The sequence below is a fragment of the Rhamphochromis longiceps genome, linkage group LG20, assembly GCF_057381845.1.
Source record: "Rhamphochromis longiceps isolate RC_006_pf linkage group LG20, R_longiceps_female_GT1.1, whole genome shotgun sequence".
Taxonomy (NCBI): domain Eukaryota; kingdom Metazoa; phylum Chordata; class Actinopteri; order Cichliformes; family Cichlidae; genus Rhamphochromis; species Rhamphochromis longiceps.
The window spans coordinates 26,178,652-26,200,181 of NC_140576.1; the positions used below are offsets into that span (position 1 = coordinate 26,178,652).

The 21,530-nt window shown below is 42.5% G+C and overlaps 2 protein-coding genes across 2 annotated transcripts in view; one reads left to right on the forward strand and one right to left on the reverse strand.

Annotated features, from left to right (window-relative positions):
• Window positions 1-174: 174 nt before the first annotated feature.
• Window positions 175-5,996, forward strand: exorh (extra-ocular rhodopsin). The gene is made up of 5 exons (XM_085393703.1): window positions 175-1,076; window positions 1,327-1,495; window positions 1,674-1,839; window positions 3,465-3,704; window positions 4,800-5,996. Exons 1-5 carry the CDS (start codon window positions 716-718, stop codon window positions 4,917-4,919), a joined length of 1,056 nt encoding a protein of 351 aa, XP_085249829.1. The 5' UTR covers window positions 175-715; the 3' UTR covers window positions 4,920-5,996.
• plxnd1 (plexin D1) overlaps window positions 5,863-21,530 on the reverse strand; it is a 72,389-nt gene continuing 56,721 nt past the window's right edge. The window contains exons 23-36 of the mRNA XM_085393697.1: window positions 20,544-20,648; window positions 19,370-19,500; window positions 17,916-18,114; window positions 17,669-17,815; window positions 17,408-17,564; window positions 16,948-17,051; window positions 13,409-13,472; window positions 12,111-12,145; window positions 11,372-11,476; window positions 11,044-11,207; window positions 10,804-10,951; window positions 8,084-8,224; window positions 7,887-7,961; window positions 5,863-6,849 (exon numbers count right to left, since the gene is read on the reverse strand). Of these exons, the coding sequence (XP_085249823.1) occupies window positions 6,733-6,849; window positions 7,887-7,961; window positions 8,084-8,224; window positions 10,804-10,951; window positions 11,044-11,207; window positions 11,372-11,476; window positions 12,111-12,145; window positions 13,409-13,472; window positions 16,948-17,051; window positions 17,408-17,564; window positions 17,669-17,815; window positions 17,916-18,114; window positions 19,370-19,500; window positions 20,544-20,648 (1,692 nt within the window). The 3' untranslated portion in view covers window positions 5,863-6,732. The remainder of the gene's footprint in view (window positions 6,850-7,886; window positions 7,962-8,083; window positions 8,225-10,803; window positions 10,952-11,043; window positions 11,208-11,371; window positions 11,477-12,110; window positions 12,146-13,408; window positions 13,473-16,947; window positions 17,052-17,407; window positions 17,565-17,668; window positions 17,816-17,915; window positions 18,115-19,369; window positions 19,501-20,543; window positions 20,649-21,530) is intronic.

Sequence of the window (21,530 nt, forward strand, 5' to 3'; positions counted from 1 at the left end):
TATTGGCAATTTGTAAAACTGCGAGTTTTCTTAATCCTTCAAAGACAATAACTGCCCCTCTTGATTTGTGTTTGTGTCTCCCAGATTCTAATTGCAGTTCACTCAAGGCTATGAGTTGAGCTCTGCATTATGCATTGGTTAGGGATTAGGCTTTTACAGATGCAAATAAGTTGGACCGCTCAAGAAATTTCATTTATAGTTGGTCTACTCTGCACGGTTCAGATCACAGACAGTTAGTTTCCTTCCCTTTCCCTCCTACTCTCTCATCTCATTCTGATGCAGCACTGATGCGCATGACAGTAATGATGGGGTTTGGATAACCATGGCTGTTACCTCTCACCTTGAAATTGCTTAACATACTGCATATCTATTTCTGGAGTTTTCTCCATTGTGTGTGTATCTGTGTGTGCGTCTGTGAGAGAGAGAGGGACTCTCACATTGTGTGTCTTAATTCCATCTTCTCTAACACTTCACTCTTTGCAAGTCCCTAATCCGACCAGCCTGTTTAAAAGGTGCTGCACCTCCTCAGGGGGCTGCAGAGAACACCTTACTTCTACAAGAGCCGTTCCACCGTCCATCCTTTCTCCCTCATTTCCACTTCAACTACACCAAAAGACTCCCTCATAGTAGTTTATTCTAAAAAGAGAGAGAGGCACAGATTGTTTCATCCACTTTTAAGGTCTTAGAAGAAGAAAAGGCATCAACACCCGCAGCCATGAATGGCACAGAAGGACCCAACTTCTATGTACCCATGTCTAACAAGACTGGGGTGGTGCGCAGCCCATTTGAGTACCCTCAGTACTACCTGGCTGAGCCCTGGAAGTACTCTCTTCTTGCAGCGTACATGCTGTTCCTCATCATTTCTTCCTTCCCCATTAACTTTCTCACCCTCTACGTCACTGTCAAGCACAAAAAGCTGAGGACCCCGCTGAACTACGTTCTGCTCAACCTGGCGGTGGCCGACCTCTTTATGGTAGTTGGGGGCTTCACGGTCACGCTCTACACGGCCCTGCATGGATATTTCGTCTTAGGTGTCAGCGGCTGCAATATTGAAGGATTCTTTGCCACATTAGGAGGTAAGAGTCAGAATTGTGTAAACTGTGTTTTCTGTGTGGATTTAGAACAAAACAAGTCACACTTTAAATTTGCTATAGTTTTTGGGTCACTCTCATAGGTTTGAATGTATTAAGTTGTTCATTTTTATAGGAAATTAGTTTGTCTAATTACTTAAACTTGAATCTAATATACTGCTTTTATTATTTCATGTTTAATGTCAGTAGAGATACTGTACTTAAACTTACATACATGCTTTCTTTCATGTTTTAGGAGAGATTGCTCTCTGGTCTCTGGTGGTTTTGGCTATTGAGCGCTATATTGTGGTCTGTAAGCCGATGACCAACTTCCGCTTTGGAGAAAAACATGCCGTGGCTGGCCTGGGTTTCACATGGGTCATGGCCCTGACCTGTGCTGCTCCCCCTCTCTTTGGATGGTCCCGGTACAGTTAGTTTCTGTGTCTACACTCTGTTTGATTAATATTCTGAGGACCATTTTCCCAGTAAAGCAGTTTTATAGTTATGTTTTTAAAACCTGCAAACTAGTGTAACTCACACATGTGGCACAAATACTGTGTAATGGTGCTGGCTGAAGTCTTTGAGTTATTGTGTGTTGTGCAGGTATATCCCAGAGGGAATGCAGTGTTCCTGTGGGATTGACTACTACACTCCCAAGCCTGAGATCAACAACACCTCGTTCGTCATCTATATGTTTGTCCTCCACTTCTGTATCCCCCTGTTCATCATCTTCTTCTGCTACACTAGCCTCCTCTGCACTGTGCGAGCGGTAGGAATGCCACTGCCAAAGCAATATTAATAGCAAAGACTTGATATATTGTTTAGCCCTGTAGAAAAATTCCACTTTATTATGTTTTTTTGATTATTTTTTTTTCACCTTGCTCCCTTTCACAAGGGGTACTGCACATCACAGAGTCTCTGGAGATGTAAGGGATTTAGGGGCTCAAGGACACTTCAGGAGGGCAGATCCCTGCCAACATGGCAGCTTACACCCAGGTCCTCTGGCTAAAGGGCAGTCTGCCTGCTCACTGTGTCGTCCTGATGCCTTTATTAATAATAGAATAAGAGCATTTATAATGTATAAGTGATTATACACAATTATAATGCAGATTTTCATTTAAATTGGCTATAATCAGCATTCTTTAGTACATCTGTCAAATGGTAGTTTAAACATGTGGAAACAGATTAAAATAGGTTGCTTATAACCTACAGAGAATTTTTGTTATCTGAATCTGCAGCTCCTCCCAGCTTTGGGGAGATTTAGAGGGAGTTTCAGGGAGACTGTTTTTGGCTGCGTGACCCAGCTTTAATGATCTGGTACACTTACTGCTCTCATAGCTTCTCATGTGTGTTTTTTGATAAGGATACACCAACTGCAAAACACTAGGCCAATGTTTAATATAATGCTTTGGCTGACATCTTATACCAAGTCTAGATTATGATAATTTATTACACTGATTGGCCTACTGCAGTCAACACAATGTCAACTTTGTGTCAATATATCAACGTTTTTAGCAAAAGACCCAAAACCCAGCATCACCTCCCACACACTACAAATACACTTTATTTGTTATTAGCTGCTAAACAAAAAGGAGAACCAAGCATCTAAAGGGGAAGATATGTATAGTTAGTGTAGTGAGAGACAGTCTCTCCTAAAATCTAATCATTCAACATTCGTGTGAAATATGAGCATCTTTACATATGTTAAATTACATTAGCCTGATGTGAGCCTGAGGTAAGTTTTCATGCCTAAAATAAGTCACTGTTTGTATTTTTGAAACTATCTTACAGCAGACAAAGTTAAAGATAAATTTAAAACCATTACGATTTCTCTATTGAAACCTACAGCTTAAGCATGTGCTGCTTGTAGCTAGTTCAGACCAAGAACAGACCTAACAGTACAAAAACAATAAATAAAATGCATTACAATGCTAATGCCTAGCTAACTCTTAACCTCCACACTAGCTATGCCAAAAAGTCTTGTTCTGAATAACGTATTCAACCTTTGCTGCCCCCATGTGGACAAAGAAATTAGTGCACGTTCACAAGTGACAGGCATGAATTCTCATCTGTTTTTGGAGAGAGTACGTGTCTCATGTCAGTGAGAGATCGGTAGAGCTAAGACAAAACTTGAAGTTATTATCTCAAAATTTGAATATTTGAAATAATGCTGCAAAATTCTGACTGGCAGGAAAAAAGAAATTACTTCAGTGGTGGAAACGAGCTTCCATAGGATAATGCGTTTGTTTTTTCCACAACATAAAAAACATAACTAAATAAACAGTGTTAGTCATCTCGGTGGTCTAATCAGTTTTGTTCAGCAGTCGTGATGGGCTCAAGCCTTTTGTTTACATTCGGATTAGAGGTTTAAGTTAACCTGAATCTGTCTGTCAGGCTGCAGCTCAGCAGCAGGAGTCTGAAACCACCCAGAGGGCAGAGAAAGAAGTGACTCGCATGGTCATTGTCATGGTGATCTCCTTTTTGGTATGCTGGGTGCCCTATGCCAGCGTGGCTTGGTACATCTTTGCCAATCAGGGAACTGAGTTTGGGCCAGTATTCATGACTGCTCCCGCCTTCTTCGCCAAGAGTGCCGCTCTGTACAACCCAGTCATCTACATCCTGCTAAACAGACAGGTATGACGTACAAGAGTATTTTCACGAACGCATTTTCACTTTGACACAGTTTTTGCAGGAAATTGTGTGGGCTTCATGTGTCTGACAGCTGTGGTTACTTTTCAGAGAAGCGCTTTACATAGTAAATTTTAGCTTATATAGTAACAAATTTCCTGTTCCCAGCAGTTGGGGTTGTGTGTTTTTTTTCCAGATGTGTGTGATTCTACCAGATTTGCCCATTTTCAAATGATTTGGTTTAATTGTCTAGTAGTGTTTCCATTTCTTTATCCTTCATTTCATTGCTCACTTCAGGTTAACAAATCGTTAACTTGGAAACTACAGGGGTACACTAATGTAATCTCTACTTTGACTAGTAGACTAAATCTAAATTTAAGAACATTTCTCTAATTCACACGGGCGATCGTGGCTCAAGAGTTGGCAGTTCGTCTTGTAATCGGAAGGTTGCCGGTTCGAGCCCCGGCTCGGATAGTCTCGGTCGCTGTGTCCTTGGGCAAGACACTTCGCGCCCCAGGGCAGCTGTGGCTACAATGTAGCTTGCCATCACCAGTGTGTGAATATGGGTGGATGACTGAATGTGTAAAGCACTTTGGGGTCCTTAGGGGCTATGTAAAGCGCAATACAAATACAGGCCATTTCAATAGTTAGTTCGTTTTTTCTAATTAACTATGTCCCAAACAAAAAAAATAATAAAGTCAAATAAAAAAAAATTCAAATCAGCAGATAATGACCTGTAATTGTCTTTTCTTTCATTTTTAACCTTTATTTCATAATTTAAGCCATAAGTGCTGTGTTTATAGGTTTTTTTGATTTAAGCAGTTCTGTCATATAAAGGCTGAGATGTATTGTCGCCGTGTTGTTGCACAAATTGCACTTTTTTTTTCTTTTGAATCCTCAATGATTAAATTTGTAGTTACACTTAAATTTAAATTATTTACACTTAAACAGTTTGCAGGTGTATTTTTATAGGCAATAGTTTTTCTGATCTGGCTCACTAAAAATCAAATTGAGCTGTATGTGGCCTCGCGACGTAAAATGAGTTTGACAACCCGTGAAGGCGTCATAACTCTGATTGTGATTTGTTTTTGTGACCTCCAGTTCAGAAACTGCATGATCACCACGGTGTGCTGTGGAAAGAACCCATTTGGAGAAGATGAGGCCGCCGTCTCCAAAACTCAGACTTCATCCGTCTCTTCAAGCCAGGTGGCCCCCGCTTGACCTGTGCTCCCTTTCTCACCCTCTTCTGTCCCATCTGTGCCTGCCTCAGATGGGGACCCACCACCGCCAAGCAGCACTACCTTCAATCAGTCAATCCTCTTGACTTACCTCTCCTTTTGTCTTCTCTGCAGTGTCACCACTGCACCTTCAAGTGGGACTGACACATTTAAAAACCAGCATGTGTGTTTTTAATCCATTTAATTATGGAGGGTTCAGCTGGTCTCACAGATTTTAACCTGGCATCCAAAGGGGTGACCACTTGGTGGTCATCCAACTGAGCACCATATGAGCTCTCTACTTTCCAAAAACACACAAACTGGGTAAAAATCCAACTGTAAGTAATTATCACAGCTAATTATGTATCCAAAAACGTGCTTTAAACAGTCAATTATATGAGTGGAATTACTCTGCTTAGATAATCAGATGAGTTTTTAAGCTCTACTCTTGTCTCTCTAACTCTATTCTAGTTGCCGTGTCGATCAAGCTGAGAAGGTTAGCTTCTTGGTATTGTCTGAGATGATTAGTGTAAAGAAATATGGACCTCCTGCAAGAGTCTGTACATGTGTGAGTTGGATGTTTATGTATGCGAATGTCAGAATGCTAGTGTGTGAATTAAGGTGAAACAGGAATATTACTGTAATGGCTCGGATTTGTGGCAGTTGTTCTGTGTCCTGCAATAAAAACAAAGCTAAATGTCTGCACGATCCCCCCTGCCCCTTACTCGTTTTCTTCATGAGAACATTTACAAGGATTTCTGAGAAGTTCCAGATGCTAGCTTGTGGGCTTTTAGGTGGCAGGCCAAATCATAATGGTTTTCAAATGTTAAAATTCACTGTGGCGCTGTAATGCATTTAGAAGTGAACCACTCTGAGAATTAGTATAATAAATGCCATTACTAGACACTTTAAAATCCTAAATACTGTAATTTATTTCACAAACTCTGACAAGTCATTTGGCATCACAAATACAGTCTCTCCTCTGATTATATTGAGCTCACTTTTTTTTTTCTTAAATGTAAATTTCCCTCTTTTAAATTTGATCAGAATCCAACATGATTACCATTCATTGACAAGCACACAGATCAACACTTATATACTGATGCAGCTCTTCCCAGTGAACTACATTACATTTGATTTCATAAATTTCAGTCATTTATATTCGTCGCCCCACTCCTCCGCAACCCGTCATCAACCTGCGAAGCACATTGGGACATATTGTTGAAAGCACCAATGAAAGTCCAACGCCCATCTTCACCAATCACACCTGAGAACGTTGCAGGCTTTAGGAGATGAGAGGAGTTTATCATGGTCCTACTAATCCTGATGAACAGGCCACTTGAAAGCATTATAACACATCTATAAATATTGCTATTGACATTATATTACAGTACAGTGCATCATTGGCTTGTTCCCTTCAGAAAAGGGTTCAGTGCGTTAAGGTTGCCACCAGGGCGAACTGTAGGTCCCAGTAACTGTAAAGACATCCCAAAACCCCCATCTCTGAGCTCCCACACATTCCCTCTAAAGCTTAGTAGAGTCCAGTCGGAACTGCGTCTGTTTCATGGATTAATATTTGGGAAAATTTCTTGGCATCCCCACAAGAAAGGAGGGATACTTTGCAAATGTATGATGCTTAACAAGCAGGTTTGAATCCTTTGCTCTGCCGCTTTCCATCCTGGTAACAGTTTGCTTGAAGAATAATAACACTTAAGACGGATAACTCCTGTGACCGACATTCCCAAGTAACCACGTAAGTGGGAGAAAGGCAGTTGGCAGCAGGAGGAAGAGATTGTGAGCAGAAGATATTGGCAGGTTCAGGCTTCACTGCAGCACTCATAGATGTTGTCCTCCACAAGGGCAATGACCTGCTCAAACTTGTGGTGCAGCTGAGTGCGACGTGCAGTGGGGTTCGACTCCAGAGCGTTCACCACCTGACCGAGGGAGATAGAAAAGAAACACACAACAAAGGAGACTTTCAGTGGCTGTCGAGCATTCATGCATCTATCTTTCTGGAGAGATTTAGAGAACCAGCCAGACATAGAAAGTCGAACAAGTGAAAGGGAGAGGCAGCAGAGGAACAAGTGAAGTACTTCAGCCTCTTCTGCTGCCTTCATGCATGCCTCCACACCACAAAAGCATTCGCTCTTCACATATTTACAAAACCCACATCTGCTCTGTTTTTCATGCCCAATAGTTGTCACCGTGTCAGTGGGATTTATGGGCTCTTAGCGGCAGTGTGCTACCAGGCAGAGCGAACTGAGCTGGGGCGACAGAATAGGCAATCAGGGGCCATTCAAAGAGCTCCCTGAATCAGAGTCTAAGCCCATGGCCCACGTCAGTACAGTAGCTTGACAGAGGAAAGCAGCTAAACGGTATTATCATGAGGGTGCTCCATTAAAGCACAGTCACCACTGACTAAGCCTCTCTAGAGAATAGTCACAGCAGCGAGGAAACATGGGGGAGTACAGCAGGGGCTTGAACAGGGCTAGTTCAACGCGACGCATGAGATACGAAGCGGCACCTTAACAGTCATTAAGCAGATGGGGTTGTGATTAAAGAGAAGGTAAACAGCACGCTGTTTGCCTAAAGTGAAAGGTATCCGTGGGCTGGAAACAAAGGATTGGACAGACTGAATAGCGGCTGCTGCTAAGAAGATATTCCACACGGAGTATTTTCCCCGCTTAAAACATAACACCAGGAAAAAAAACAACAAAATACTGCAGGTTTTCAACTAAGGCATTACACGACAGGTTGTGAAAGTGTCTACAGTATGTGACATCTGTCAGCGTGGCTGCGATCTTCCCTACTGATGCGTCACGCTCCGATATCCATCTGTGAAACTTAATACAGCAAGTGGGCTCAACTGAGATGTTTCATCTGCCAAATAGGGGCTGTTGTTTCAACAATAAAACATCTAATCCAAATATGAGATCACAAACACAGAAAAAGCACTGTGAATATCTCTTACCTGGTTTCTGTATCTCTTGGCATATTTGTAGATTTCTGTCAAGGCCAGGTTGGTGTTGAATTCATTTCTGTATTTCTGCCGGAGCGATATCAACATGTTTGATTACATTTAAAAAAAAATAAGAACGGGCCTGTGATTGCAGGCTTTTGTGAAACTAAATAACTCACACACAGAAACTTTTGGAATCTTTCACTTACTCGTGACTCCTCAGCCAGGTGAGCATTCATCTCCTGCTCGCTGAGGGGTGGCATGTCTTGTATCTGCTGGTAATAGCATTGCACTCTCTTCTTATACTCTGGGATCTCCTTGGCATACAGCAGCTTGTTGGTAGGCGAGTCCTGGAAACAAATGGCAGCTTTTAGCCAGAGTACTCAGACATTAAGAACACCTTGCAAATCCAGAGTTGTGAAATAAAAATGGAACAGCTTTGACCTTAAGGCTATGTGGCCATTTTAGCCTGCTTTAGATTTCCAGACTACTACATTTGTCTTTCTTAGTCTCACTACGTTTACTCAAAGTTATGGTTACTATATACTCTGAAATCTGTATCATTATACATTTCACCTTTCAACTGTGCTGCTCTCATGCTAATCTAGCAGTAATAAAGCTTTGACAAGAGCCGAACAAAGACAATGTGCTCACTCACAGTCTGCCCTTATTATTTTATGGGTAAACGCCTGCTATTTCCTGCTGATCCATTTTTTCGAGTCTGCTTTCCCCTGCTGTCAAATTCCCTACATTTAAGTTGTGATATTGCAATTCTTGGCCAATGAGGTTTCTGCTCAAGCCCGTCATTTTCTGGCTGCTCGGCTTTAAATACCATTTCAATCCAGTGTTTCTGACTTTTCGTACCTCCTGCTGTGCAACCCACCTCCCCCTCATCCATGGAGACAGAAGTGAAACTTTATATCAACCACCCGCTGGGCCCTACTGCATCACCGTCAGCATCTGAACTCTGGGATCTTGATGTGGGCCTACGCATAATTACGATGCTTCTCATTGATGAATGAGTCACAAAAAATGTAACCTCTGTTAAAACCTGATTAAAATTTTTTTTATATGCTTCAGTGTTTATTTGCAATAAAACACTCTAAGGACACTTCGTCCAGTCAGTGCTTATGGGCAGGCCAAGGATTGTCTCACATCATGCCCCTCACTCCATTCCCCTACATTTGAGTAAAAGAGCTTCCTCCTCTTGGAATAAAATGAACACTTCTCCCACTTTGCCCTAATGGCGGTTTAATTAAACTGGATGTTATTTGTTGATGAGCCTATCTACACCAGTCTAAAGTGAAACAATGGAGGGAGGGAACCGTTTCCTTTGCGCACAGAAGGAGACTCAAACAGTTATAGCCAGGGAAGAAACAAACCAGTCTAAACAACTCTCTCCACAGTCACTTTAGGCTCTCACACTGGTGTTTATTCAAGCAGGAAGAGAAGTAGTGAGGCTAAAAGGCTGTGGGCATGTTCAGGTTTCAGTTGTGGCTGTTGTTGTGAGCGAGTCTGTGTTGCGTGTGTGTTACTGTGAGAGAGAGAACGGGACAGGGAGAAAGTAGGGCAGGGAAAAAGACGGGGTTAAAAGTGACGGACAGCCACAGCTTTCAGCATCAGTGAAGGTGCTTACAACACACCTTGGCATTTCTATGTGTCATGAGCTATTTGTGTCACCTATTGCATGTTTGTGTGGTTTAATGTGCTGAGGGACTGGATGGCTCCGGCTACAGTTGCTCCTTCTGATAGTGAACCCTCTCTCTTCCTGTCCACAAGGTCACTTCCTGCTGCTCGCCCATCTGCCTGGTAACCCCCCTGTGACCCTATGGCCCTCTATGTCCTGCATCTCGCCAGATAAGAGGGTTTCTGTGGAAACAGCGAGCCATGCTTAGTCTCCTACCCCTCCCTCACCCCTGCTGGCTCCTGCTAATCCAGACCCTACACTCTCTATTCCTGAGGCACATTCACAAACAGGCGACCGTGCATAGAGGTGTGTCAGGCCACCGTCCTTAACCTACAGGAGAAAATGTGGCCATATCCTTGAACCTGGCGATTCCACAGACAGATGTGACACAATAATGAGACACCATGGAAAAATCTGTCATATCGGGAGGTTTTGTGTTCGTTTCTACATCTATAGGTACACATCTGCCCGCAAGTACATGTGAATATTGGCGCTGTGGATGCGCTCGCTTTTTGGCTCGGACCTGAAGTGTATAAATCAGACTGTTTCTCTGTGAAAGAGGAGCATTATTTGATGAGTCCTCGGCTCCCTCCAGGGAGGAAGCCAGTCAGAGAGAGACAGGAAGCAGAGCGTGCTCAGGGTCACGGTGTCTGAAGGATGAGACGGATTTGTGAGCAGTGAGGACATTGACATGCAAGCACACATATACAGACAGACAGATAGACGAATGCACACACACGCGCGCACACACATTGGCGCACAGCACAAAAAGAGATCCCTGGTGCTAATGACCTTGGATCAGCCGACTGGGCTGAAATAACATGAGGAAAGGAGGTAGATGGGGCTGACAGTCTGAAGGCTTTGGGATGAAGGTTCACAGTGGGACCTGAGGTTTGTGTGTGTTAGTTAAATACAGTAGATACATAGAGCTGATGGACAGATAAATACAGTATGATAAATCAGAGGTTTTCAAGGAAGGCAGAGGAAGCCCAGGGGGGATCTATTTCCATATATGAATTTAAACACACACAGAGAACATCACAAATAATGTCAATAAATATACTTAGATAGAAGACTTTTATCACTTTCTCTGAGAATTGTGTTTTGTAGGGATTTTTTTTTCCAGCTTTAAACTTTTCCACTGGTATTCATATGGGTTTGTATGCTGGAAACAGGAACTGCAAAAAGCAGCTTTGAAAACAAGAAAGAGACGTTGACAGAGAGAGATGGTGACAGACTCACTTTGCCTAGTTGCAGGTCAGAAATGGAGCAGGCATCGATGAAGGCCTGGGCGATGACAGATAGACATGCGTCCATGTGATCTGTCTTATCAATGTCAAACACAAACTGAGGATTCTTCAGGATGTTTACCCAGAACCGCAGCGGTAAACTGCACAGACAGAGAGCGAGATAAGCTGTTAAAAGCACTTGCACAAAGAGGCTGACCAAAGAGGATTTTAATTGGACCGTTTAGTTGCCTACCTGTTGGTCTTCCAAATGTGCAGGGTGTCTGGGTCTGTGATGCCCCGTTTGTCAGCCTGTTCCTCCAGGAAGTCAAAAAAGTATTTAACAGCCAGAGGAGGGTGGTCTGGAGGGATGCTGAGGATGGCCTGAAAGAGGTCATCCAAGAACTTCTGAAGAGTTCCCTGTGGAGGAAGAGATAAAATGCGGCTCACACATATGCAGACACATGGTTTCATGCGACGAAGGAATTTCTGTGTGGCTTCTGAAATAAATACAGGTAATAAAATATGGAACAGAGAGATGACTTGTGTTTTGTTTTGGCTTTTGGTCTCTTGACTATAGTTACCTTTGTAGACAGCAGGCGTGTCAGGTAGATTTCAGGCAGGACTTTCTTGCGATGACTCTGCCTGTGTGACCTCTTGTTCTCCATTAGCTCATCGTGAGGTAGCACCTATGAAAAAAAAACCAGTAAAAAAAAACATTAACTGCACATAGATCAAAGCAGTGAACCCCAACATGAGTAGCTGAATGAATGCACCACTGTCTTTGCTGTACAAAATGCCAGAGGGGAATTTTCTGGTTCTTGCATTAGACACATGATCCGCATAAGGGTATTTTGAAGCTCTAAATAATTTACAGAAATAGGGAAGTGATGGGATTTGGGAAATTCTCATGGTTTTCCTCCAGTTGCCGTGCACAGCATCATGTCTGGGACTTGCTCATACAAGTCTACATGGGGGTAGCGGAAAGAAAGAAGCAGTCAAATTCCACCTACTTGTGTCAAAAAATGACTACTGAACTGTCCTGCAAAACTAACTATTCACCCGGCAAATTGTATCCAAGGAACTCATTATTCTAAAGTCAAAGGGCCCATATCTTGGCTGACGTTTATAAAAGAGCTTAAGCGGCATTAGTGCTGTCATGTCCTCTCAGCAGCTTTCCTTTTCACCTCTATTCACCCCCATTCTCTCTGTCATCCGGCCTGCTCTGGGCTGAGTAACACTGGCACGCAGAGGAAAAGCTCGGGTAATAAACTTAGACATAGCTCACAGAAACATTCTGATTGCCTATGAGGAGAAACTCACCAAGTGTACATACTTCTCAGTATCCAGATCTTTAACTGAGGAGAGAGAAACAGAAAATAAATAACATACAGTAAGAAACAATGTGCAATCAGCAAGGTGGAGACCTGACAGAATAAAGAGGATACGGTAACACAGGGGAGTTTGACAGATAGGAGGAAGGAAAAAAAAAACCCGGGAAGATTGACAGGGCTGCAAGAGAGATAGAGTGCATGCAAAAGGAGAAAGTGATTAAGGTGGACTGTGGGCCAGTCGAGGACGGGAGCTGTCTGAGAGAATGAAAGAGAAAGATTACGAGTGAAAGGAGAGAGAAAGGAGAGAGATTAGGGGAGACAGACACACAGAGTCTGTGATTGGTTCTGGAGCCGGTGTAATGAGATGGTAATGCTCGGCCAACGCTGAGAAAAAAGCATTAAACCTTTCTGTTTATATATAGATCTAAACACGCTCGTACACAAGCATGTGTACACAGATATGAGTACAAGGACACATGTAGAAGAGTGTTCAAACACGAGTACAGGCACAAAGACAAATGCAGTAAATTACTGTACACACCCCGGCAAAGACAAAAGAGAGGCATTTGTGCGGATACACACACAAACACCCTCATAGTAAGTGTGGTCTCATTACAGACTTCATAGCTAGAGATGCTCCTGCCCAGCGGGCCTCAGTCCAGACCCTCAACACTGATCACAGGCAGGCAGGACAGTGTTTTCTATTAGCCAGGGAGCACTACACGCTCATAACACCCCATTGATGCTTTGAAGCGGGAGCCAGGTTTGGTCCACATAAGCCTATTTTTGGCCCATTATGAATGAGAACAGAGGCTTTGATGGACACAGCCTGAGCAGAACTAAGCTCTGGTCTGGTACTGATTATGTAAGGTAGACCTTAGACAATGAAAGGACAAGCCATTAAAGGATGTATGTAAACTCATCTGTCAACAGCCATAGCAGTCATTTTGTTCTGGGCTGAGATTGGACAATGGGCAAACTTGTGTCACTTTTTCCCCCCAAGGTGACTCACGCTAATGGAATACATCTATAATGTGGAAAAAGCGGCTCTGAATGAAGTTGTAGAATTAGTACGTGTTATGATTTATTAGGTGCAAGTGTGTTTAGATGTGTGCTTTTGGGGACACGAAGGTGTGGGGTTTCACGCGTGTTTACATTAGTGTGTCATGTTCTCGTGATCAGCTACTGTAAGCATGTTCTCTGATGGAGTGGGTGGTTGTATTTATGCAAGTGTGGGCGAGTGTGTGACAAAGAGACAGCGAGTGGGTTTGTTTGAAGGTGGCGTACCTCTCCCCAGGGTGTTCTCTTTCTTGTCTTGCATGCTCATGGCCAGCGATGCCCCCTCTGGGATCTGTGAAGAGGGAGAAGGTGAAAAGAAGGAGGGAGGGAGGAAAGTAGAGGAGAAAGGGCACGGGGTCAGGGGTGAGCGGGGGTGCACCAGAACAGCGTCATTAAGCACGCCCTCGAGGGAGTGTCCCGCTGAGGGCGTGCTTGTGCGTGTGTGTTGGTCTCGCGTGCATCTCGAGAGGTGGCGAGTTTGCGGGAGCCTGGCAGGGCTCATTAAAGTCAGCCCACGGTGAAATGGATTGAACAGCCTCGCCGATGAACCCAGACTGTTAGTACATGCTGAAGCTCACTGCTTTCACAGCTCTGTCCCCATGGCTCAGCTAAGACTAAACAGAGCACTTAACAAGTACAGGTAACAGGTCAAAGGGCGAGAGTCACCGAACTTTTGTTTACTTATGCACAAATGGACATGGACATAAGCAAACATACACACGGCAAGACATTGTTAATGGGAGAAAAGTGCATGACATTTTACTTTTTTCTTATTTTTTATTTTTTTATAAAGGCAGTTTGAAGCTGTAAGTAGCATTGCTGACAGGATGCAAGATTCTTCCCTTTAGCACTTATTAAATTCTTATATGAAAAGCAACGATTGGCTAATTCTCTGCAAACACTGTAATTAAAAATGTTTGTGTCCTTTAATAAATGAAAATGAAATAAGTACATTTTAATAATGCTGTACAAAACAAGCTTCTATTTAATTTCCTGTCCTATAGTAAAGCAGTAAATGAGAAACTGTATACATATTAGTGTATTAGTACACAGTATACATTATCAGTTACTCACGCAATGCCTGTCATTACTTTTACTGGTTTATTTAACAAGGACATTAATAATGCACATGAATAAACACTGGTGCAAATGTGCCAGAGTGAGCAAAGAGACTTTTTTTGTGTGTCTGAGATGTTTTCGATAACAGTTTACTAACTTTTGAAAAAAAATAATTTGCAATTTAAAAAGTGGCACACAACTTTTTCAATAACTTTCACAGCAATCATTTACATAGCACTCTGCCAGGCGTCAAATCCAGATAATAGATTCAAACTTTTGTTAGCAGTGAATTACTACAACATAAGCCATTTAAGTCCCCATTAAATCAAACATGTGCTTTATTATTGTTATTTCAGTTTGAATGGTTGACCTCCAGTTTAAAATGATTTATGCAGCAGGTCTTTTCACCTTTATCTGTGGAAGAAGAAAAGTTTCTTAAATTGCAGTTTAACACTAGGGCAGGGGTGGGCAATTAGTTCTCCGAAGGGCCCACATGAGAAACTGGGACTGTTGTGGAGGGCTGCAACAGTAAGATGAACTCATTTCTGCTCATTATTAATTTTACTTTATATAAGCTTATTGGTTTGGCCCTCAACAACAACGAGTTTCTAATGTGGATCCTTGGGAAAATGAATTGTCCACGCCTGTGTAGGAAATAGGAGTTGGAAGAAACTCCAACCGATCTATCTTCTTCCACTTATCCAGCTGAAGGTTACGACAGGCTGGAGCCTTTCCCACCCTGGACAGGTCGCCAGTCTGTCACAGGGCCTACACATAGAGACAGGCAACCATTCACGCTACACCTACAACCAATTTAGAATGATCAATCACCAATTAACCTGACCTTACTAACTGCATGTCTTTGGACTGTGGGAGAAAGCCGGAGTACCTGGAGAGAGCCAACCGGGACTCAGGAGAACACGTTAACGCCACACAGATGGTGCATTCAAACCCACCACATCACCGTGCTGCCTTCAACTCCAATCCATTTACACTAAATTATGACTCTAGAGCTGAAACCAGCAACTCTTGTTTTTCAATTTAAAGTTTTAAATGATTTAAAACTAAAACAGCTTAAAAGCTTTTACTAAGCATTTACTAGATGGATGTGTCGAGGAAAAGGTTTTTAGGTAGGCCTGCTCCATTAGAGTATTATGCCAAGTTATTGTAGTTTTGTATTTTTTGAGTTTATGTATTTAACTCAGTTTAGTTTGTAGAGTTGATTTTCTTGTTTCAGTTTTATATTTGTTTGAAAATGCTTCACTTAAGTTTTTATTAGTTTGAGTGTTAATTGTAGTCTTTTTTAATTATTATTGAATGAAGGACACACATCAGAGGCATAATTAGGAAAATCAGTACAGACATTATGATAAAAACAGAAAAAAACTCCTTTAAAGCAGTTAACTCGTCGTCTTGTAGACACCCAGAATTTCTATAAGCACATCAATCAAAGCCTCATCCGGCAAATTGTAAAAACTTTTGACAAAACTAACAAATACTAAAACTATTTCTTCTATTATTTTTTTTATTTCAATTTAGTTAAAGCTAAAGTTCACAAAACAGTTTCAGCTAGTTTGATATTTTTTTCAAATGTCTAGTTTTTATGAAAATTTTACTTCACGTTTATTTTCAGCTTTTAGTTTAGTTTTGGTTAACTTCAATAAGGTTGATCCTATGTTGAAATCGCAAAGAGGAGAGCATGGGAGGTTACTGTATTTGTTAGATCTGTGTGTGAAATCAACACGAGCCAGCGTTTAAACCCACTTAATGCAGTGACTCACGAGGACTCCATAATTCAAACAATTAGAGCGCAGCAGCATCAGGCTTCGCTGAATGACATTTAAGTTTGAACTTTCAGAGGAACCTAAAACACTTGTCTCTTCTGACGTGGTTAAATAATAAAAACACTTTTAAGCATAACCCGGCCCTCGAAATGTTGTAAAAATCACGCACTGTTAGTTAACAACTTCTAATTTGAAATAAATTATACTGTTACAGATATCGTATACTGAATTGAGCCATCAACGGTGTGCTAATGCCGCAGTAAACGATTTGTGCAGTCACAAAGAGAAACATGGTGCAGCAGCGAACTCCAGCACAAACAGAAACACCTACAAAAAACGAGAAAAAAAACCCGCCACAGAAACATCTCCCCACCCGGTGACAGCCAGTGACACCTTTTACACGGGATGCTTTTCAGTATGCTGATTTGTCTCCCAGTTAGGATGACGGAGAGAGAGATGCAAGGTAAGACGGAGCCGATCCTGCCAAATGATGATAATAATAATAATAATAATAATAATAATAATAATAATAATAATGGATACTTTATTGATCCCCATGGGGAAATTACTTGTTTTTCTCTGCATTTGACCCATTCACTCAGTGAAGCATAAATCCTTGATTCTGCAGCATCAGTCTAACAGACATCAATTCGGGCACCAGATGTGGAGGTGTGGCAATACTTGTCATACTTCCAGAAGCCTACTCTTTCCTTGAAGTGCATTTAAGAGATATATGATGGAGGAGGAATGATTTCCGGGTCAAGGGAAGGAACGAGGACGCAAGAAAGCACAGGCAGGCATAATGAAAAGCACCGCATGCTCCAGTTCACACTCTCAGCATCCCTGCTGTTGATGTTGCAACATGCAGGATATACAAATTCACCAAGGCAACACCCACCACAATGGTCTCTCACAAGCACACACCTGGTAATGGAAGACTGTGTTGAGTTTCTTTCGGCCGTCCTCCATCACTGAGGAGTTGTCTAGATCCTGCAAAAGCTTACTGTTGCTGCCTGAGTCAAACCACTCTGGAGGAAAGAAAAAAGGAGAGACAGCAGCAGCGTTAGACAATTTCCTTCTAAATTTGGAAAAGAATATGCAAGACGGACCGCAGCCGTGCTCTAACTCTCTGTGTCACGACCTGTGGAAATATTCTCGGGCCATTAATCAAATCAGCACTGCAGGGTCCACAGCTTTTGAAAGCAATAACTCTTTGTGATTATGACTGTACACTCTCCTCAATGCATTCTGTCATTTATTACATTGCAGCCTCAGGTTAGTTGAGCTTCATGAGAGGAATTGACCTTTTGCAAAGGAGATTACTATATCTTGGAGGGCTGGGTAGGGGAGAGGATGAAAATAATCAGAGAAAATGTGCTCTTACCCAGGTCGACATCCTCGGCCCGAGGCCACTGGGAGAATGGGAGGTTTTTATAAAAGGCTTCAATGATTTTTTCCTTAACTTGGCAGATCGTGTCTGTGTTCATGACCCTGACAGATAGGGAGTCCATGCCACAGCCCTGGAAGGACACGTTGATGTTCTGCAAAAAAACAAAAACAAAAGCATGGGACGATTTGTAAAAATATGAGTTTGGATCGTCAGCATGACATTGTCAGCATGGCCTAATTAAATGAGATGTCAGACCTGTGGCTTGGCCTCAATATTCTCACGTAGCAGCCACTCCTCATTGAGGGTGTAGCGGGCTTTTCCTGTGATGGCGTCAATTGAGCCCTTGTTGATCTGCTGCTTGATTGCACACAGCAGCAGGAAAAAAGGCTCACCCACTGTTTCCTAAAGAATTTGCGAAAATCAAAGCTGCGGTAATTCCTTTTAATCAAACTTGTGTGAGTCATTAATTACTCTGCTGAGCATGCTTCTTTCCCATCCTCACCTTGAGGTAGCTATACATGCAGATGGACATCCAGTTGGTTAGCATTTTCTCCACTACGGACTCAGTCCGGCGAAGCATTAGTTTGGGGTTTTTGGAAGCCGACGCATCAATCAGGTCCACCAGCAGATCTTTCATGATACTGGTGTAGTACTCCAGCTTGCCATGGAGGGCGATGGTGAGCAAGGACGCCAGACTGCATCTGAAGGGTGAGAAAACAGATTAGCGGCTGAGACAGATGAGCAAAAACAGACTCTGGCAAACATGCCCTGTCAGTGTGCGGTCAGTGGAGATTTAAAAATAGCTACATTAAAAGAAGAACAACAATATTTGGTCCTCCCTTCAGCACCTGTGACAGCAGAGCCAAATAAAGGTTTGATCTAATGCAGGGAGTGTCTGAGTCAGTACCAGGGGTGCAGGGGATTTCCCTAACAAAGCCCCTCTAATCCATCACAAAGAGGCTACATCACTCAGTAAGTGCTGATGTTGTGCTGGGAAAAGGATGTGGTCTTGCCGCTGGAATTTCTCTCTGATTCACAATGACAGCCCAGTTTTAGGACATCAGGAAAAAACAAAACAAGTAACACTGATATATGTCCGTATATTTACAAAGCTGGAGCAAAAGGTTTTCCACAAGCTATATGCAACAGATAGAGAGAAAAACCTACAGCCTTAACCATGGTCTTGTGTCCTGTGAAAAACTCACTATACATTTGTTTTTAGACCACAGCTTCAGTTTTAATGTTAAGACTGATTTTACACTGAATGTTAAATTGGTAAGTCAGAACTTATTTAATAAGTTAAGAAAACAGATGGATGGAAAAAAGGAAGGACTGATAAACTTTGATCTATTAAATGGATTAAACTTTAATATAAGCTCATTGCAGGCACAACACCAGCGTAATGAAGCCAATACAAAGTGCCAAAAACTAGAGTTCAATGGCCACTTAAGGCTGGCTGCAGAAATGAGTCAATCTCAATACAGTACTATTTTAAAATGCCCATGTTTACACAAGAAAGACGAGCATATGTAAAGTCTGGCACAAAAAACATTTTGGTCTTAGTATGTAATTATTAGGCTGTTATAACTTAAGCATCATTAGAGACTGTTATTTTCTGGTATCTACTATCTACTATTTGTGGTGTTGTCCCTTTTAGGAGGCATAACGTGGAATACTACGTGGCTAAAAATGATGTGTCAGGATAAAAGTATTTAATTTTTATGCTACTTTCCACTTATTAAGTTGTATCTGTGTCTGTGCAGCGCACTCATACATGGAACCTGCTTATTAATCAGCCTTGTTCACCATTCTTCACTTCAGTTGTTTGCGGTGTGGTCTTTCACTTTATCTTATTCAGTATGGCTCTCTGAGAAAAAAATGTTTCCTACCCGTCTACTTGACAGCAGTTTTTCTGTGTGTAGTACAAATGAATGTAGCTGTAAGAGAAGCAGTTACCTGTCCCGCACAGCAAAGTCTTTCTGCTGCTCCAGGGCATGGACGAACGTGATCAGGAAGTGTTTGTTGTTGAGGAGAGTGGAGAACAGAGTGATGCCCTCTTCTATGTTAGGCCTTGTTGTGTTGGTGGCCTGATGACAGAGGGGAGATTAAACAGTTATGTCTCTACATGACTTCACCTTAACTGGATTACACACCTGCTGCGTCCCCCCTAATCTACTTCACCTCCTCTCATCTTGAGTGACCCATCCACCGAACACTTCATCTTTCTATCACATCTCCTCCCCGTGTACCTTCAGGCACCTCCCACTCTGGTTTCCTCCACACTATCTGCACGTCCTGCTCCAGTCTCTTACTGCGTGTGATAGTCTCTAAATGTGCCGAGTCGACTTAATGAGTATGGCCTATCTATGAGTGCGTCTAAAGCAGCCGTGTGATGAAGTCTTCCCTCTGGACTGCAGCCATATGGTGTGGTTTGCAGCCTGACAGAAGGAGAACAGGGGTGTCCATTAAGATAAATGCCCGCCTATGAGATTTATTTGCTGTGACCTGGAAAACACTTCCTGGGAAGACAATGTGGATCCAAGGCACTTCATCACTGTTAGACAGGCTCCCCCGGCTGCCGACCCAAAACTAGCACTGCAGTCTTTACTTTCTCTCGTTGTAATGTGCGCATGCATGTGCTTTCACTTTCACCACACATTCTCACAAAGGTGTGTGAAAATGCACGCCCCCCTCTTTTACTCTCTTTATAAGTCTTGCTCTCGTCCATCCTTACACACACACACACCTACGCACACACACCACCCACTAGAGATCTATTTCATTATAAAGCATACTGTGAATTTGTCCAAGTGCCTGTAGGAAGTGTGTCTACAGCCTACTATCAACTTAGCGGGAAGCGCGTTCATTAACAAGCTAACATTTGTGTCCTTTGAAACACCTGAATGACATGCATACATAATGCGGGTTCACACAGACAGTACAGTGGCATAATCCAGACACAAACTTCGCAACCACAGGAAGGAAGGGAAAGAAAAATCACAATACGCACAACAACCTTACCACGAAACCTTAATAAGCTTCAGCGTGACCCAGTTGAAAAACAAGAAAGTGAAAAAGCACTTTGGCAGGAGAAAGCCTAACCTAACAACCTAATGGCTTAACCCCTCACCTGCCAATCCTGCAGCAGCGGGTGGGTCTCTGGTAAAGCTCGAGGCCCCAGAGCATCATTCTCGTAGACAGGTTGGACCAGACTTTTCTCGTAATCTGAGCACATCTGAAACACACAATCACACACAGAAAACTGTCATAAAAAGTCTGCTGTAGTCATAAACACCGGAAGATAAACAGGGGAAACAAAAAGAACTGGCTTTTATGCGCTGGCAGTAAGTTTTGAAATCTGGAGGCAAGGGACAGAAATTCTTGAAAAGGTCCCGAATGACCATGAAAAGGAAACATGACACCGTGACACAAAACGTCATGATCCTTAATGGCTTTGGAGACAAAGTGGCCGAGAGCTAAGAGGCAGCCTTTCAACACAGTCTGTCATTTCAGGACAGCCACGTCTGGCTGGCACTCTAACTGTGTCTAAGTCTGTGTCTAACACTGTTTCGTGTGTGTGCGCGTGTGTAATCTCAGACAACCAGAAGCTCTCATGGAAAAACAAGAGCACAAAGGCTCATTTGCTGTCTTAGCAGACAAATATGACAGAACCCAGACTATGATACATGGACCTAATCAAGCTAATGTCACAGACTGGTTTGCTGACCTCCACAGCGACAGCCCTGAGCTTCAGATTTTGGTTGTGGCCATCTCGTTTATTCAAAGCCGGATGTGACGCAAAGGGTTGAGTCTGACTGAGGATGCACACCCGTATGGTAGAAACTTGTATCTGCTTTTTTTTTCCTGAAATGTCACCATAATTTACGGAATTAACATTATGCTGAGTTGCCTTGAAACTAGCGACTGATTATAAATCAAGGGAGAAGTAGGTCATTAAAAAAAACCTACTGCACAATCTGGCCTCTTTTTGCAACCATACATTTGCTGGTATATACAAAAAAATCCAGCTTTATGAGTCTTTGCATCGGCTTCACTTTTCAGACCTGGAGGCTATGGCCAGCTTTTTTATACAGTCTGTGGGAGAAACGATACTGCA

What these genes read in the sequence shown, in the direction of transcription:
- exorh (XM_085393703.1), top strand. Translation starts at nt 716, where the DNA reads ATGAATGGCACAGAAGGACCCAACTTCTATGTACCCATGTCTAACAAG. An exon ending in TCCTCTGCACTGTGCGAGCG is followed by an intron (nt 1,840 to 3,464) that starts GTAGGAATGCCA and finishes TCTGTCTGTCAG; the next exon opens with GCTGCAGCTCAGCAGCAGGA. An exon ending in ACATCCTGCTAAACAGACAG is followed by an intron (nt 3,705 to 4,799) that starts GTATGACGTACA and finishes TGTGACCTCCAG; the next exon opens with TTCAGAAACTGCATGATCAC.